Source organism: Falco biarmicus, chromosome 6, assembly GCF_023638135.1.
Source record: "Falco biarmicus isolate bFalBia1 chromosome 6, bFalBia1.pri, whole genome shotgun sequence".
NCBI lineage: Eukaryota > Metazoa > Chordata > Aves > Falconiformes > Falconidae > Falco > Falco biarmicus.
The window spans coordinates 82,734,687-82,754,650 of record NC_079293.1 but is presented as its reverse complement, the minus strand read 5'-3'; the positions used below and the strand labels follow the sequence as shown (position 1 = coordinate 82,754,650).

At 40.2% G+C, this 19,964-nt stretch overlaps 1 protein-coding gene across 7 annotated transcripts in view; it reads right to left on the bottom strand.

The window, feature by feature from the left end:
- Positions 1–3,496, bottom strand: part of ACTN2 (actinin alpha 2) — a 69,785-nt gene extending 66,289 nt beyond the window's left edge. For all 7 annotated transcript variants that reach the window (XM_056344447.1, XM_056344442.1, XM_056344445.1 and 4 more), the window contains exon 1: positions 3,080–3,496. In XM_056344447.1, coding sequence (XP_056200422.1) covers positions 3,080–3,214 — 135 coding nt within the window. In that variant the 5' untranslated portion in view covers positions 3,215–3,496. The remainder of the gene's footprint in view (positions 1–3,079) is intronic.
- Positions 3,497–19,964: the final 16,468 nt, after the last annotated feature.

Sequence of the window (19,964 nt, the reverse complement as noted above, 5' to 3'; positions counted from 1 at the left end):
CGAGCTGACCTTGCCCAAGATTACAAAGCAGAGTGAAGAAGAGAATCCCACCCCTCTGGCCAGACTTTTTGATTTCCAATACTTTTATATTTCAGTGTATATATTATACTTCAGTGTAGTACTGAAGAAACCAGGGACCACTTTCATAGATCTTTCAACTGCTGTTTAAGCACACGTGGCCAGTGGAAGTGTACTGAGGAAATGAGCAGATTTCAGAAGTTTCCGATCTACATGTTTCAAAACACAGCAAGGCTGTGGTTCTCTAATTATTTCCTACTGAAGACAGCATGTCCATGCAAAATACAATTTTTTTTACTATTTAGTCTTTTTTTTAAAGTTGCTGCCTGAAATTTCCAACCATATGATCCTTTTTAAGTTTTTACCAGTAGTGTCTAATGCAGCAAATGATAATTTGTGTTTTCTTGACTTGACACAGGACAAACGTTATCCCAAGTAAAACATTTAAATTGTTGCTCACATTCAGAGAGACAGAGCTAAGCTACAACTCAGCTTCCTTTCCTGTAGTGTGCTTCATTTTTATTCTGACACCTGCAACCACCAAGGAGCCTGGATTACAGCAGACCATAATACTCTATGAACCATGGTTATAATTAGGCGTCACATCCATTGTAATCCTATGGACGTCATCATGTGCTACCAGCATCTGTTGACAGATCTCATACCAGGCATATCACTGAAATGGCAAGTCTGGAGAGCACAGCCCACAATAGAAACAATGGCATTTATTTTTGGTTTGTTCCAAGACTGTCTAATACAAAATATATGCTGCCAACTGCCAGGGCTCCACTGAGATCACTTTTCAATATCATATTGCCAGTTAGAACAAAGATCTGTGCCCGTGTATCTGCAATCTTCTCCTAATAATTAAGGAAATAAAGAAAGCACTTTCTGCAACTCTCTTAGCAACAATTAAAGAAAGATAGAAGCCTTGACATTTTATGAAGTTTATCAGGCCCTTTATCATGACAGTACTTATTTTTCACGTAATAAAAAGCTCTCACTCTTTTCCAAGACAAGGAATGAGGATGCCCTCTCCTAAATTTTATTTAATTGCGGTATCAGTTTAATATTAAAACTAAGCCCTGGGAATTGGCAACATAAAGTAGCAAAGCTACAATCTCTCTACTCTACATAAGTAAAGCAGAGTCTGCTTTGACTTCTCAGTGTGGAAGCCTGACTTTCTGCTGAAGGGCCGTCTGTTTGGAGGAATGGAAACAAAAAATTTGCTATGGGGTCTTATACTGACTACTCACCACTCTTCTGTTTAAAGTCAAGACATTTACTGTAAACGTAAGAAAGCCTACAGAACTCAAACTCCATTTTTTATCATTTATCTGCACTGTAAGAAAACTGCATCAGAGTGCTGACTACCTAGTAACCTGTCCATTATTTCTTTATTTTAAAAACAGAATTCTCTGAAATACTGGACGATTGAATCCTAACCAGATGTAACCACGACCTGTTATGGCTGAGCAGTTTCAAATCACTAAAGCACTTAAGCACCAAGATAATTTCCATTCTCAGTGTAAGACATAATAGTTCACCATCTAAAGAGTGTCACATTAAAACAAATGTCAGTGTTGATGTGTACAGCTTAATAATTGGTTAGGAGTTGCAGGAGCTGGCAGATCAAGAAAAATGAACTTCTAACTTAGCCCAGAACTGCTCCCCCAATACTCATACAGCAGGATCCTGTACAAGCTGATCCAGGATCAACAGGTGTGCATGTACAAAAATGAATAATACCAGCTAAAGCTCACAGAAGAAGGTAGGCTACAAGTAAAAACTGAGAGGAAAATATCGGTTCTACTCATTTTAATAGAAAAGCAAACCCATTGGCCCCAACAATTCAATAGCTCTTACTTTTATAGCTATACTTTTATAGTATAGCTTTTATAGAAGCTGTGACTGTAACAGTGGGCCAGGCTGTCATCAGATATAAATTGGCAACTTCAGTTTTTGAAGTGAGCTGTTCATCTACAGCAAAAAGCATATTCAACTTCATTGCCTAGAGCACTGTTTCTCCCTCTCTCCCTCCCCTCCTCCCTTTTTCTTTTCATTCTTGTAACCAGCAGATAACCTTTTAATCCCAGATCTGTCAGCTGTGACTTCAACATCACCTTTTACATTAGGAAGTAACAAATCCTTTACAATGTTTCATCTCTCTTTTCCATATGCTGCTTAAAACTCAGTTTTAAGTTAGAAATTAGAAATCGCAAATATTACTGAAGTACCAAACCATTGATAAGACTGCTGATGGGATTATAATTTCTGCCTATGTTCAGAAAAAGAGTATGGGCAGTACTTGATGGTTTTCTTACACCTAAAAGGCACAAACCATTTCCTCTACAATGGTATATTCCAAGGAATTTGCAGATGCATTTTTTCCCAGACAGCAAACTGGCATGTGGGAACTTAATCATGAATTATAGTTTTCCAGATCTAGCCTGGATACATTTCTAGGCAGTATTTTCCTTGTCAGATCATTCACTCAGAATGAAGAGTAAATTCTCATAAGAGCTGACTCACAAGATCACAATTTCAAAAGTGATTTCTCAGTCTGCTCTCAGAAATATTGCACACTTTTTTGCACACCAGTTTTGAAGCATCTCATTCATCTCCCTGTTTAGAATTGCAATTTATTGTTTTTGAAAAGCAATCAGGTACAACATTCATTCAGGAACCACTTATCTGAAAAAAAGACCCAGGATGTGAAGTTAAAAATTAGTGAAATACTAATATATAAATCTAGAGGTACTGACAGGGTATTTCTAGTGCAATATAAAAAGAAACTCCTGATGCTCATAAGTTAGTTTCGCCTTACACAGGTTTCACTTAAGAGTCCAAAAAGTTAATGCTTTATCCTCAACATATGGCATAGCTAATATATATTATATAATGTGATGTATAATTGTAACATAATGTAAAAAAATGTTAAGTATATTCTCTTACGAAATTAGAACCTCTTACTGCACAGCCCTGGCAATTCCAGATACAGTGTGGCAGTAAGAGAAGACATCGTTCCACACAGAAGCACAGACACACATTATTTCCAGACCTTTCTTTGCTGTTTCTCCCATGCTGGGTCCAGGAGCAGGTCCCTGTCCCATTCTTCTTCTTGGGTCATGTACTCATCCTCTTCATAGTTGTAGGTGTACTGCATGTTTGTTTCTATCTGGTTCATGCTATTCATGCTACCCGCAGATCAGCTTTAGCTGCTGTGGCTTCTACTATGTTTTAAGTTTAGTTTATGTGCTGGTGGGTTGTAGGTAGCAGTATCTTTTTACTTTCTTTGGTTGTTTTTTTTTTCTTTTCCCAAGGTGACACGGAGTGATAAGTCTTGCTGAGAGCAGAGGTTGAAACTGTCAGATAGGTGCTGACCTGTGGTGACCTTCCCTCCCTCTCTCTCTCTCTCCTGCCCTCCTTCCCTCTCTCTCCCTACTGCTGCTGCTGCTGTAGGTCCCAGCGGCTGACCCTGCGGAGAAGCCCAGCGCGGCTCTTTGCTGCGGCTTATTATCCCCGCCGGGCTGTCACGTGGCGCTGCGGCGGCCCCAGCCCCGCTTCCCCGCGGCCCCTGCCCCGCTGCCGCCGCCCTTAGCCCCGCTGCCAGAGGCGCCAGCCCCCGCTGCCCCCAGCCCCGCTGCCGCTGCCCCCAGCCCCAGCCCCGCTGCCCCCAGCCCCGCTGCCCCCAGCCCCAGCCCCGCTGCCCCCAGCCCCGCGGCCGGCGGCCCCTGCCCCGCGGCCCCAGCCCCATGGCCGGGCACCCTCCGCCGGCCGGGGCAGCGGCGGGGCGGACCCGGGGCGCTGCACCCGCCGCTCCCGCACAGGGCAGGGGGGCTGCCTGCGGCGGTAAGGCTGACCCCGGGAATCCACCTCCCGTAAGCTCTCTGGGCAAAAAGTCGGCTGCTCGTCTGTCTGTCTCTCCTTCCAATTTGATAAAATACCTGTCTTTTTTTCTTTTTTTTTTTTCTCCCTACTGACATATATTTCTACTTCTCAAGACCCATCTATGATTACTAATGCAGTGTGACACTGTTTATCATTAGTCTGAAGTCTGCGTGGACCCTTGAGTCACTCCACATTTCCCTTTTTGGATTAAAGATCACAAGAGCCAGTGCAGACAAGGATGCCCAAGAAATGAAACAAGTTCCAGTGGAGATCAGGTCTGGAGTTAAACCAGAAAGCACAGCTTAGAAAAGCAACATACACCTTTTTCATCCAGGAAACACAGTACATAGAATCATAGAATGGGTTGGGTTGGAAGAGACCTTAAAGATCAGAAGTCTGTGGAACCAATAACTTCTTAAATGTGTGACAGGAACCATTCACCCATGCTTCCACAGGGTAAAAGCTGAAAAGATAGCACTGAGCTCAAGCATCCTGGCAAGCACGTCCCGTATCTCCCCTGTCATATCATTTCAGTTGCCCTAGCGACAATGTTTCTTCTGGGAATCGGCAAGTTTAGTATGTTGTTCATGTAGCCTGTCATTAATGCCTGCACCTATCACCAGCCAAGGTCATCTTCTCTAGCAGTGTCCACACTGGATGCAATTTGAACCTTACTTAGATGAAGAAAATGCTCACCAAAGCTGAGCTTTTGGAAGCCATAAAAGACAAATACATAAGGGAGAAATCTGTTCAGTAAAGGCAGCCATAGGTTTCTACGCCAATGTGAATGAATAACCAGAATAATTAACAGTTAGACAGCTGTTAGTCCTCCACTGTATTGCTAACTAAAGCTCTGCTTTCTGCCAAGTCACCTTCTACCCCGGAAGTCCATGCAATTTAGAAGAACATGCATACATGTACAGCTAATACATACCCATCAGCTCAAAAAAACTTCGTAAATGCAACACTAATGTTGCAAATGGAATTTAGAAGAGGACTGCCAACATGTTCCACGCAGTCAAAGCAACCTGAACTTTCAAAGGTGATGTTCATACTGTAAGATGAACAGTATGAAAATCAAATTCCAAATCTAAGCAGCAAAGTCAGAAGGCAAAAGCACGTGCTTTTCACCTGCTCATTGCAAATATTCTCAAGGTTGCTACATTTCCATCTATATAATGAAGCAAACATTGATGAATGCTATGCCTAGACTTTTTTGTTCACGTGCAGATGAGCATTCTCTTAGGATACTCATACACACTTTCAATTACAAAACAAAATATTTCATGTATGTACACATTGTGTGTATGCTGGTGTAATTTGTGTGGTTTATTTTTATGGCTGGGTAGTCACCCGTGGTTTGTGATACATGTCCAATTTCAATCACCCAAATGACTAATCAAGCTTTTGAAATCAGTAAAACCATTTCTTCTTATTCACGACCCACAGCACAGGAGAAGTTTCCAGAGGAAAAGGAGGAAGAAGTCAGAAAAATCCCAGAAGTATACACATAAAGCTTTGATGCTCCTGCGCAAAGAGCTTTCCTGCACTGACAAGACCCAAGACCTTTTACGCACTACCTCATTAGAGGTGAACCATTGCAACCAGCTTCACACCTTTCCTCCACACTGTCTTGTCTGGGGATCTCCATGGATGCAGTCAGAGGGTACCGCACGCTCCCAGCTGCACGGTACAGGTGAGCCTCACCAGTACTGGTGGCTTCATACAGGGATGTACTAGTTAAAAGCCACATTTTAGTTGTTGGCCCTCATCCTATAACACAGGCCAGAATGCCTGTGTCATGAAATAAAAACCTGAGGTATTATGATGACAAAGAAATCCGATCACCGATCACACTGTAGATTAGGACTGGTGTCAGATTTCTGGAAATCCAAGGGAAATCTACCCAGATTTTCTAGAATTCTGAAAGAAGGTTATTTTTTCATAAAATAACTGGATTTGCTCAAAACTTAGCTAGCCACTGCTGCAAAGGTACTGTTCATTTTTTCATGTTTACTTCGTACATAGGTAAACTTAGTACTTTCATAACAAAACAAACAAAACAAAAATCTCATAATTGTTCCAAGGAACCAATAGCTAGAAAGATGGTATCTCTCAGCTAGTTTGAGAGATTAAAAAAATTCAAGTTAATTCCAAACAGGAATAAACCCACATTTTTCTATAAGGGGCAAGTCCTTCAAAACACACCTTGGGTCGGTTTTGTTAGCCCATTTTGGATGAATAATTTTTTTCCGAATGAAAAAGCTGATTTTTTCATTCTGAAAGTGTCAAAATAGGGGGCTTCAACTTCATTAGTGTGCATTTTGAGAGAGTTGGGCTTTTTACCTATGAAACAGGAAGCTAAATGGAATATCCTTGTTTTAAAAAAACTGCCTATCTTGATGGACTCTGACCTGTTCTAGATTCTCTAAATAACTGCTTACTGCCCCTTAATCAGGCAGCAGAGGAGATATTTATAGATGGAGCTTTAGGAGGAGTATCTGGTATTTTGTTTACTACTTTAATTTAATTTTATAAACAAACTGTGTGGATGGAAGTGAGAAGCATATGAATGGAGGTCTGTAGTGGAAAGAGCCAAAATGGAACTCTGACACCAAACTTGAAGTGGAAGGGGAGGCACTTCTTCCAGCTCACCTAGAGAAAGGAAAGCTATGCCCAGCAAAGTAGTATGAATAAAGTAGTGTGCTTCAATCAGCTTATTCCTTCATCAGAGGCAGGTAGGACTATCCCCACTAAAGCTGGCACAGTCCTAGAGCCACATTGTGTGCCTAAGGAGAAAGAAAATCAAATCAAAACAGAAATAAGCCAGCTGAACAGGAAAGAAAGGACAGAAGTCCCAAGTTAAGAAAGAGGAAGAAACACAGTGAACCACATAGATACAGAATTTTAAGCTGACATGGCAAGATACCCAAAAACCAGCAGGTACATTTAGGGCAGAAATGATACAGATTGCTTGTAATGTGGTAAGATTAAAAAAAATACTCATGGTTGCCAAACAGATTAGAAGAAGTAAGGTGGCACAGGGAGATCAGAAATGGAGATGGCAGAGCTGAACTGCTTTTATCTTTTATTTGGCAAAAGGTGTGCAGTTGTCATTCACACTAACACAAATGCTAGTAAGGGTGTACCCAGGAGAATGCCTTTACCCCAGGAGAAAACTGTGGCAACAAAATATTATTTCCCATGCACGAGGAGCACAAAGAAGGCCAGAACTTTCCTAACAGGAGCAGCAGGTCTGCGAGTGAACTCAAGTCAGTATTTCTTACCACAGTTCCAACTTATGAAGGATCTTTGAATCTAATACCACCTAAGTGAAAGCCTCCTGGCAGACTTTGCATTAGGCTCCTTGAGAATCAAAGGGCTTTTCTAACTAAAGGAAGCACAGTTTTCACCTTCTGTGTCAACCTTTTTTTTAATGAAATGGAAATTGTTTCACACAGTTTATATTTAACATCCATTGGCTCCCCAAAAGCCATCATATCATTCTCTGAAGAACTCACTCCTCTGTATTTTCACTGTTCACCAGACTTTCAATACCTTCAACCTGATGTTTATTCTTCCCTCACATAATCTTAAAATGAGAATAAAACACCAACTTTTTAATAAAACTTTAAAAATGCTGAACACTGCAACAATGATTCCCCAGATCATTCTTTTATTTGAACCTACTGTGATTTAGAATAAGAAATTAGTCAGATTTCTCTGTGTACTTAATCACCTGTGAAACAATCAACCAATGTGAAAATGTTCACCGTTAGTTTTCTGCTATACAAAATTCTGTGTAAGACCAAAATAGTCACATATGCCAAAACTGTCTCAGAAAGGCCACAGGAAGATGAAGAACCTTTATGAGAGCTCAATAAGTCAGTAAGTCTTTAAGCAATTATCTTTTCAGGGGCAGAGCCTGTTTCTTTGTGAAAAAAGAAGAGTACGAAGGTTTCTCAAGAAAGAAGTTGAAGAAAGATAAAAGAAACTACATTCAGAGTGATCATTCTCTTGTGTAAACTGTTAACAGAATCTTAGATGAGGGATCAAAAAGCCCTTTGATTTTCAAAGCATGTTATAGCTGTTGCTTAAAATGCACTTCTGCTTGTAGCAAATATCAACTAGTTTAAAGCTTAACTAACAAAAAATTGTATTATTTAAAGAAGATATTGACAATTTAGATTGGGCCAATATGTTGGATTCTGTAAAAATCACACAAAAATTTCCTGAACAAAGTTAAGCTGAAAGGTGGGGTGTGTTATGAAATGCATTTATTTTTTTAACTAGAGTTGGAGATAAGTAACACCTTTTTTTTTTCAATACAATAAACATATCCCATGTTATTTGATGTAAGAAACACACTATTTCATAAGTTGAGAAAAAAACTGAGGAATTAAATCCAATAAGTAGAGATCATGTGAAAAAATATTACACTCGCTTCATATTCCTGAAATGAACACATAAAGAAGGAAGGCCTAAAAAGAGCAGAGAAGAGAGCATACATCTGGGAACCAAAATTCTGATTTTATCTAAGCATATTAGTTAGCCCTCCCACATCTAGCACCAAGAGGCTCAAACTTTGGTTCTGAAAAATGCCCACGCTACTCATGTGTGGTGATACTAACCGGAAGCTAAGTATATGTTATAATTATTGTTAATTTAAGTATATTATTTCAAATGTCAGGTTTGGAAATAAAAATTGAGAAAGAGCTGCAAAAATGCATTGCTGGCTTCATAGTAACAACTGACGTTGTCAGCAGATCCCAAAGCGTTTCATCGGCTATATATAGCGACAACTTACTCTGTCCCTGAAATTCAGCCATGGATGAAGTGTAGCAAGAAACATTTATAGGCCAGACAAATACTACCAAAGCATAGCTTGGGCTTCAGGAGTATGGAGAAAATGCTGACTGCACTGAGATCACTGGCTTTTGCCAACCTTTTGTGTGGAAGGAAAATCACGGGGCTGAGACATCGGGTGATCCATACCAGCTTAAGATGCCCTATGTGACCTTGAGCAAGTCAATTCAGATAAAATTTTCCCAAAAAGCTAAGTGTCGGCACATTAGACTACTCTCACTGAGCAAAAAAGAAACAAGCTGCTTGTGATACACTCTCAGCAATGCTTCCTTTGGCCCTTCATGTCCACCTAGAACACAAATTCTCTGGAACAGAGGCTTTTTCTGTCTAAAAGCCCTGAGGAGCCTACAGAAAAATTACGTGTGCTTTACCTACCATACACCCTTCACCTGCATGTTTGTCTCGCGGGTCTGTGTGCAGCCTGCATCCAAAAATGCCTAGCACTATTCAAGTACGTCAGGCTTGCTCAGGCATTCAGGGTCCCTTACACTCTGGAGGGGGTGCCCCTACTGCTTGCAGGGCCACACTTGGAGCCTTGGAGCCTACACAGCAGATGCTCCTGGTTTCCAGAAAAGCTTCAAGGCAGATATTAGTAAGAACCATTCAACATCTGGTCCCTGCCACAGTATCACCAGGCAGTACTGCGATACATAATAACAATCACAAACTGCAATGTGAGTGCTGAAAGATGTAACGTAGCAGAGGGCAAACCCTCTACTGAAGGCGACTGCCAGGCAGCACTACAAAAGCACAAGCACTACACTACTTTCATGAATGAGAAGAGCCCTCAGACCTCGCATTCTGACACATTCCTATTAAATATTTCAGAAGAAACCATGACACCTGAACTCCCTTATCCCTTGAGCTAGCCTCTCGAGGGTGTCTTTTTTGCTTAATGGTTCCTGTCTGGGTAGATGCAACTCCCATTAGATCATGAACTAAACAGTACCAGAAGCTTCAATAGATGCTTTGCACAGATTAAAAATGTAACATCAAAGGAAAAACTGGGAAATGCCTATGGTAATTTATATACAACACTGCAGTCAGTCTGTTAACACACTGAAGTTGTAGAACGATATACAGACAGTTACAACGTAATACACACAGTAACAGGTGGGGAACCTACAAATAGTGCTGGCATAAGATTGGAAAAAATGGTGAGACAGATCCAGGATTATAAAAATGGTTCAGCGATGAGAATGCAAGGGGCAGGACTAGGGGTATAGCATGGCCTGTTACAAACCTTCTGAAGAAACCTTCACACCATCATGTGTTCCCAGAATCCTGGCTGTGTTCCTGTTTTATGTTGGCTTAGCCTTACTGCACAAAGATACTAAGCAAGGAAGAAATTGTGCAGCTAGGGCAATGTGAAAGCCTGCAACTGACTATAGAATTTGTACTTCATGAACATAACCAGTTAAAAAAACCCCTCAGTGAGCCAGCCTGTGACCCATAGCTGATTTACCTGAGACTATTTTTCTAGAAAAGCACAACATTGTTCAGCAATAGTTTTGGTTACACTGAGAAAAGAGAACAGAGGCGTGTGCATGTGAGATAAGGAATGCATAGACAACATGCCTTTATCTAGAAACAAACATCATCAACTAAGTCAGAGTTTCCAGACAATAATTATCTAAGAGGCACAGATGAGACCTGTCAGGTTTTAAATCACTGAGGTATGAGGTAGAGATTACGGGCACAGGATATGGGCACTGGATATCAGACGCTGCATTTGTACAGATTGACTGAATGACCTTAGACAAGTTGCAGTTTCAATGCCCTCATTTCTCTTTCCAGATACACCAATGTAATTTCACTAACATCAATTAAATTAAAGTTACACACTCCAGAAGGCAACCTGGTTGAACAAATTGCCAGTCTCAAACTGAACACTAGCTACTTACTATTCATTCCACAGGAGCGATACAAAGATTAGTAAAAAGGAAAAATTCATCACTGTACAAGGGAGCATGAGGTACAACCTGAATTACTGCCAAACAGGGATAACATGTTCTTTTTGCAACATGTACAGTGCAAGTTTTCCTTTTTCAGCACTGTTGTCCTTACATACTGCCCAACAAAGCTTTACTCTGACACAGCTGTATTAAGAATCAGTAGTGAGAAAACGAGCAATGTTCCTGCCATGCCTGACACAAAAGCAGCAAGGCCTGAATTTTCCAGTTCCTGTTCTGAAGTCAATTGTTCCCTGTCCAACTATGATCTGTCTCACTAACTTTGGCCATATTCTCATCTCAGGTAACAGTTTTGTACAACATACTTTCCAGTATGAGACTGGTTGCTCTTGAGATCTACCAGCAATAACCTACTCGTGGTGAAGGCCCTTGAATATTCTCAGTCCCTTTGAATGCAGACAAATCCTTTGTTTCCTAATTGGCTCACCTCTCTCCCTTCATAAATCCAGTTTAGCATAAGCAAAGCAGGAGGGGAGAGTATTTGCATGTTTCTCCACTTTGAAACCAGTTTGTCTATAGGATAAATGCAGTGGAGTTGTACTAATGGGCAGACTAGATTTCTGTTGTGTCCTATAGTTGAATCTGGAATAGCTGTAATCTTCCAGAATTTCATAACTGAATCAAATTCAAGGTGTTTTTTTTTCAAGCCAGATGCTGTTCTAGGTATTTTTCCAGTTCATGTGGACAATAGTCAGCAACTAGGACAAAGGTAAACCTACTTATATGCTGGTAAGGCTCCACATGTATTTATAGCAAACTTCAGAATTCATTTTTCAGTTGAGATAGTCTGAACACATCTTCCCCTGGAGTCTTTTCCTATGATAAAAGCATTCATCAGAAAGCTTACTTTTCAGTTCAAGTGGATGGATTCAAATGTATCTTGGACTTCTCTAGAGGTGACTACTCAGTTAAAAATGCACTTCTAGAACACTAGAACACCACTGTGGCCCATGGCTCAGCAATCCCTCTTATATCTCCTTCATAGGTAACCCTGGCACAGAGATGATCCATGGAAAATTAGACTGATTAGGCCCTAAATTTGTAGGGCCTGATTTTTCACTCTTGAAATACCAGTGGTGGAAGTCAGGAGGGTCATAAACTGCACTTTCAATTGCAGGAATGTTTAGAACAATGCATGATGGAAATACCAGACAAATATAGGATTCTGTTGGGCTTATATATTCAAACCACCAGGCCTATTCAGTGAGCAAAAAGACAGTATGCGAATGTACTCTGTAAAGTACTTTAGGGAAAAGACAAATTCCATAGTACCAGCATTCATTATCTTAAAACTGTCCACTGGAAGGGGAAATGGAACTACAGGCAGTTTAGAGCATGTGGCTCAGTTTTCTTTCTGTAGACCAGGAATAAAACTAATGCTGTGAATATAAGGAAGTATATGAAAATCAAATACCCAATAGATTTTGAATACTTGAAGACAACTACAAATACTGTGATGACCAGAAATGAAAATCATAAATTATGTATTTGCGAATGTGCTTTAATCGAGTGCAACAGACCTTCACTGAATGAAAAAAAGAAATCATAATGCTGTAGAGCACTGCTTATGCAATACACTGAACAAAGCAGGATTTCTGGAGAAAAAGTAGTTTGTGACCCTGCAACTAAAATCTGCATTGTGATACATACAAAGCAGCTGAATTTTAAGATTGCTTGGAAAACTTAACTCTGGCGCAGTCTACCATTAATTGACTTGTGATCTTGATGTTCTTTTAAGATATGTGCTCTACAACTAACCATAAATACATTATGAATTATGCAATTATAAATGAGTTCTGAATTAGAAGACAGTTCATACAAAATGTTAAGGAAAGAACTAAAGGTTTCCAGTGCAGATTAACAGTTACATAACCACCACGGCTTCTGCTCAAGAAAGAACATCGTATTTTGCATCTCAGATCTGTCTGTTGTATTTCACACAAAAGAGTCTTGAAATGTGTTACAGTGACACAGACAGACTAGGCACATTTTAAAGATTAAGTAAGTCATACATTTTTAAAAATGTTTTGTTCCCCCTTCACCACACTGTTAAGAATTAGCAGGTATTGCAAACCAATGGGAGCCTACCACAAGTAAAGTGAGAAAGATTTTGAAGCGTAACCTCTCCTGTGCAGTATCTGAGAGCATTGCAGCAGGAACTGCTTCATCTCTGGCCACCAGGCTTATTTCAAAGTGTATTAGCATCACTGGCAGAATCACCAGATCCTTAGCACCACACACTCCCTTCACTACTTGTTCAGGCCAAGCTGCCTTCCTACCCACTATACTAAGTGCCTGTCAAGCCTTCTGCAGAAATAGCACCCTCCTCTGAGTGTGGCTGAGGAATTGCCTCTGATATCACTGGTCCTCTAAATCTCTCTCAAGTAGTTTCTCTGCAGAGAACTCTCTGAAGTTACTGGCATACACAATACATGCAGAATGACAGAGAGTAAGAAATACAGTGGATAAAACACTGACAATATACTTTTGTCAGTAAGAGTTATTAGCTGTTAACAAGAACATTTCCAGTTGTCAAGACTATTTTATGAAAGGCAGCACAGCATCTTATTATCTCGAGACAGCAGGGCCACTATTTTAACTCTGAAAATATGGCACCTCTAGTAAATCACCAAATCTGGAGATCTAGGTTTATCATTAAAACTCAGTTGCATGCCCTCATCATCTAAATCAAACACACTATTTCTTCTAATAACAGGTTTTTTCCCCAAGAATTCCCAAGATATATAAAAGCATGAACAGTTTCCAATGCACAATGAAAGCAAGTACAAAAGCCAAACATTTTCTAAAATGCACTGAAATGTAGAGAAAGGTTTGGTGGATTTTTGTAATTGCAGCTACTTCGTATAATTCAGTATCACAGAACTGCACTTTCTGACTTTCTAATACTTTCCAAATATTATAGTATTAATATCTCTCACATATATATTTATATGCATATGTACATACACTAAAAAATGCTCAGACGTTCCCAGTGTTCCCAGTGCCTCTGTGCCAGGCATTACATGAATGCGTAACTCATTCCTACACAAAAATATGTAAAATAAATAAATTTTAGAAAGTGGATGAATAAAAATATGTAACCAAATATAATTGCACAGCAAAACCAGCAGATATATATTCTCCTCTCTGCTACTGAATGTGGATCATATTGTTTTCAGGCATTGTCATATGAAGTTGTGAGCTAATTCTAGTTCAAACCATGTGTTCAGCAGGCCTGCGGACTGGCAGTGACTAGGGCAAATGAAGAAATGAAAGCAGCACTGGCTTCAATAGCCAGCCTGGGAAAAGGCTGAAGTTTGTATTTAGTGCATCAAGATAGGAATGACACTACTTCTCCTTCAGGGAAGGAGCTGTGATTAATCTCAGCATTTAAAACAAACAAACAAACAAAAAAAAAAAAGGCGAATGGCTGGCTGACAAGCAAATAGAGGTTTGAACAGCTGCAGATTAGGAATGGGTAGTTGCACCATAAGAGATCTACTCCTGTTCCAATGCTGTCAGTTGCTTGAATAACAGGCAGTTGAGGGAGGCAATAGTGAGAGTGTTCTGCAGTAAAAAAAGCATGTTCCATATTGATCACTTCCTCCTTCTCCCCATCCTTCAGTTTATTGTCTCTTTTACTGTTTACAGCCCTGCTATGAAAGACAGGACATGTCTAGTGCCCAGTACACAACACTCTCCTTGTTGCTTATTACATGCAAGTCCCTAACGGCCACATTGCCGCACTCTGATTACCAAGTTCTCCCAATGCATTAAACAATGTGACTCACAACTACCACACAGTAGATCCATGACACCTACTCTCTCAGACTGTCTGGCACAGGTATCTTTTCATAATAATAAACATCTAACCTATACACACATGAATATCATATTTCCCAATCTAATAAATATCAAATCATGACAAAGGATTATCACAATCACAGAAATCATGACAGACTTTTTCAGTGTATTTTCCTATTTTTCATTGCAACAATTGTGCAGTCCTTAAAATCCAACTTTCTAGCTGACTTTTTACACAATAAACAAACAAAAAAAATCACAATTCATCAAGTAGCTCAGCACTGAAAGGACTGCTTTTTCCTTCCGTTTTTCACCATATCCATTTGTCTTTCTTACTCTCCCTGATGCTTTTGGGGCAAACTAGACCTTCCTCAAACGGATACAAATGGAATTATAAGGAGGACTATTCCCTACCCTTTTCAAGCCAGTGCTTTCTCTGCATGTGCCTAGCTGAAGCCGATTTGTTTATCTGGGGGTTATTTCTCCTTATCTAGAATATATAAAAGTCTCCTTTACAAGAATTTTGATTCAAAAGTCCTCAATTTATATTACCGTATCAGAAAGCCTTTAATACAGTAGAAGTCCAAAAATAGCTTCCCACCACCCCATCCAGAGGGTTCCTATTTATTATTAGATCTGGAATGCAGCTACACATGAGAATTTATGGCTGAGGGAAGCTGCAACAGATTTCCCAAGAGAAGACAGGGAAACACGATACTGCCTGCCACAGTGGTCAGGGAGTCGATGATGTGCTTGATACACTGCCTAGCAAGGAAGCTTATTCCAGCCCTTCAGTTCAACTGAAGAATTGTTCTCCCTTCAGTCCTGTTCCAGTAATGAGAACCGCAATTCTGCATAACCCCAACCACCATCAAATTATGCTTGATTGTCTCTGCCCTCAGTTACATCAGCTGTGCACTCATACAACTTCACTGACCCCATCAGAATTACTCTGGAGTTTCACTAATGTAAGCATAAAAAGATCAAGCCCTTAGGGAAGGAAAGGTACACAAGGAAAACAAATCTTAACTCTCTCATTTTACATATTTGTGTTGCTACATGATACAATGTCTCAAATCTCTTTGCTTCTAACAAAAGCTTAGCCAAGGGAATAATGGCCTCAAGGCCTTATCCATGTATACACTGCAGAAGTGTACTGTCTCATCATTTCACAATGTCCTGAGGTGAAGGGTGACTGCTGCATTGTCACTGGGAGCAGAAAGAACTGAAAACAGAGAAAAATACATTACTGCAGCCTTAAAGTACACAATAAAGCACTGTTCTTCCTGATAATTACAGTAACTCTATAAATTCAGACACTACAGATGTATTTTTATAAATTATACACTTCCAATAGGGAGAAGATATGTACACAAATTAAGAACAAGACACAGATTAGCTTGGAGCAGCAGATTTAACTGCACAGCTTCCAAAAGTACAAAACTTTGGCATGCCTCCTACAACCAACAGCAAAACGAAACACACCCCTTGACAATAAGATTACCTTGGTTTACAAGATGTTCAAGCCACTGCTCCAGAACACAGATCAGTTTACAGGTCAGTTAGTATACATATACCCACATTAAACACACGTAACTGTTAACACCTACTTTTGCTTCAAAAGTTAAGAGAACTTGATACACTCTAAGGAAGTTACAGTCTTCTTTGCATATCCTAGAAAGTTTTTAATATTACTTCATTACGGTGCAATCATCATATTTTAGATGTCAGGCATTGTCACGTTCCCTATTAGAAATGGCAATGGGAAAATATCAGGGAGCATACCAAGATTACTAGCAAGTGACGGTTAAGCACATGGAAGGTTGATCTCTTCCAACTCCTTCAGAACTGTTTTAGTAATCCAAAATCATCATGGCTCACTAGATTACAAGAGGTGGTACAAGAAGGAAAAAGAAGTGTCATCCTAGCAAATGAATTAATAAGCTTTTGAGCATACTTAGGAGTACTAAATACAAACACAGTCTAACTTTTTATGTAAACAGTAAATTGTATAGGTAGTACTCAATTCCTTAATCTTCATTTTGATATATTACAACTGAATGCTACTGAACACACTCCTTTTACGTATCAAAAGTGATTCCCTTTTTCTCTTTGAATGAAATTCCTCCCCATGCATTGCCTACACATGAAACCAAACAAGAAGATGCATTCTGCAAGAGCACCTAATGGGAATTTGGTCTACAAGATCTAGTCTGTGTAAGATCTCTGAAATGCACACAGTGTGACAAGGGTTCCTCAGCACTACTTCATTCCACAAATTTCCTCCAACTGGGTTGCATTACTTACTAAGGTAGATATAGCTCTCTATATGCACAGCTGGTGAAGTGAATTGGAAGGAAAGGAATATAAAGGCTAGATCTTAATCTGTATAAAGACATCAATTATATTTGCTCCAGCAGTAGCATAAATCTACCCAGATGTAAAGAACATTAAGTTTATTAGCATTTGCATTTCTCAATTTTTTTCAAACACACCAATGTTTACAAGTGAATAGGCTTACAGAAAATGCTTGAAGCAGATCACTTTTTCCCAAACAAAAATTAGCACATGACAATCTATATTCTAAGACTTCAAGATTTTTTAACAGACAATCTAATCAGTCAAACACAGTGATCACAGCTGTAGTATGGCTAGGAGAATTCCATCCATACAGACTACCTATGTGATAATGCAGGCACGGAGAAGCTAAAAGGACCAATTGAAACAGGCTTGGGTTTAAGTTCAGAAAGGTATGTCTCTATAGTCCAGTATGGAGCAAATCTCTGTGATATTCAGGCTTCACCACTGGGAAAGTACAACACCAACTAAGCATATTCTCTAAAAGATTTTCTGGTTTTATATTTTTCCTGGGAAACACTTTTTTGGAATTAAATCAAGAACAAGTATTTTTCCCTCTGCAGAAGGTATCTCTGTTCCTCAACCTCCAAAGGGAATCCCAGCTTTACTCTGAAACCAAACAAGGATGGAACAGAAAGCACAGAGGTATAAAACCTGCCTTACAGCTCTCCATGGGAAAGAATAGAGCGGGATAGCGGTACTGGAAAAGCTGAACCTATGTCAGTGTTTACAACTTCTATTTTATCTTTCTGACTATAGTATTCAAATAATGAATCACATTGCTAAAAAATTACTACTTTTCTCTTTTAGAAACAGCTTTCTGTCCTTTGCAAAGTCTACATATTTTAATGTTTGGTATTTTTAGACATGGAAACATGCATATTTATGCAGGTATAAACCATACCAAAAATAAGGCCACATAAGGTTTCATAAAGGAAGAAGATGCACAAAAGCCACAGGGCATGTGAAAAAGTGCAATAAATTGGCCTCTTGGTTTGCACCACCCCTAGACAGCTCATTTGTTAAATGATCAGAATCTCAGTGTGAGAACAATCAGAAAAATAACAGCAAACCTGTTAAATCAGTAATATCCTCCAAATGCCACTGTTGTAACTGCAGTGGTAGTGACCCTCAACAGCTCAGCCATGGCTGTCATTACACCCAGGTAACACCTGTCACAAGTAACACAATACATGCTCCCTGACAAGGCACCAGCAAATATTATCAGACACAATGTCAGACATCCAACTTCATTTTCACTCTCTGCTCCCTCTCTACAAAGGTTTAACTTAATGCAAAGCCTTGTTGAAATCAGTGGATACTCCTAATGGATAAAATTAAGCATTTAAACAATTCTCTGCAACCCTAAACTTCTATCAGCTTTTTGTATTGCTGTTATATGCTAAATGATTGCCAAATAAGGCAGCTTTACTATGTGAACAGATTTGTTATTTCTGCCATGGACTACACAGATTCTCAAAAACACATGGAAGTAATTGTACAGATCTGGTGCTGGAATTGTTGTATTTGGCATCATTTTGTCCATCCACTGGCATCAACTGAAATTAGTTTTATTTCTGCCTTTTTTTTTTTTTTTTTTTTTTTTTTCTCCAGGCTTCTCCTGGTTTCTCAAGCCACGCTGCCTTTCTGGCTTTGTGCACCAACTTCCAAGCACAGAACCCTGCAGCCTTGTATACAAGCTGGTGGGAGACATTGTAGTTTTTAATACTAGGAATTTCTTTTCAACCTGATGGCAACCAAACTATGGATGAGAAGCCTGAGTGAAGCTGTGGAATTTCCATCCTTGGAGATACTCCAAATGCAACTGGACCAAAACTGAGCAACTGGCTCCAAGCTGGCCCTGCTCTGGGGCGAAATCAGACAGCTTTTAGGGGACTCTTCCAACCTACTTCTGTGGGTCTGCAGCTGGGACCTAGCCCCTGCACACTACAGTAGCTTTCATGACCTTTTGCACTCAGGGGAATCCTGCACTTCCCTGAGCGTTACTCACTCCAGATATGGAAAAAGCCTGAGGTGGAGCTGTTAAGATTTGCTAAAATTATTTTAATAGAAATATAGAGGAATAAGAAATATATTCTAATGAAACTAGTAGTTGCACAACAAAAGCTGCTATGAAATCCTCTGTACAGCCCTGTACCAAGGCTAAGAACTTATATTTACTCAAAGAATGTAGGTATAGTAATTAGGTCATGTAACCATAGTTTGAAAGAAATAATTGATGAAATAACTGATGAAAGAAGGAGTCTGTTTCTCTACCTTTCTCTAACAAGGAGCCTGTTTATAAGTTATCTAGAGGGAGCGACTAAAAGAAACAAGCAGAAGAAACAGATGGTCAACAAGGACATAAATTAGCTCAGACCGATAAGAACACTGCAGACTTGCACGACCATCACATACCAGGCAAAAGGTGAAAAGTACACCATGAGGAAGACCTACGGCCTTCCTCACAAAGACCCCTGCCCACAAGTCTTGGAAGAATATGCGCAAGCGCAAAGGACTGATAAGCTAACTAACATATGAAGCGAGAGTATGTGAATGATTTTTGGGAAATACTATGTTTATGCATGAATATTTAATGAATATGTATGAATAAGTTCTAGATGAGGTGTATGATTTTGAAGCTTGGTGTGCGTTGATCGTGAGAGAACTCACTCACGCACCCGGCCGTCAATAAAGAAGTGTCTGCTTATCTACATCACATTGGTGTTGAAAAGTTTTTCATTCCGAGATTTCAGTAACAGAGCTACTCCTGTTGCACGCACCCTCACTACTGAGACGCTGCTGAGGGGATGGCCCCCCACTGCTGGGCTCAGCACAAGGCCAGCAGCACGCCTGGCCACAGACACCTCACGGAGGCTTCTCCATCCACCCGCCCGTGCTGCGGGCCAAGACCCACCGGCTGCGCGCCCGTCCCGCTCTCCCCGCCTCACAGGCCCGGACGACGCCTCCACACCGGGGCCGCGCTCGGAGGCGCGAAACTGGCGCCAAGCGGCGGCGCGCGGCGCAGGCTCCGTGCGGCTGAGGCGGGGCGGC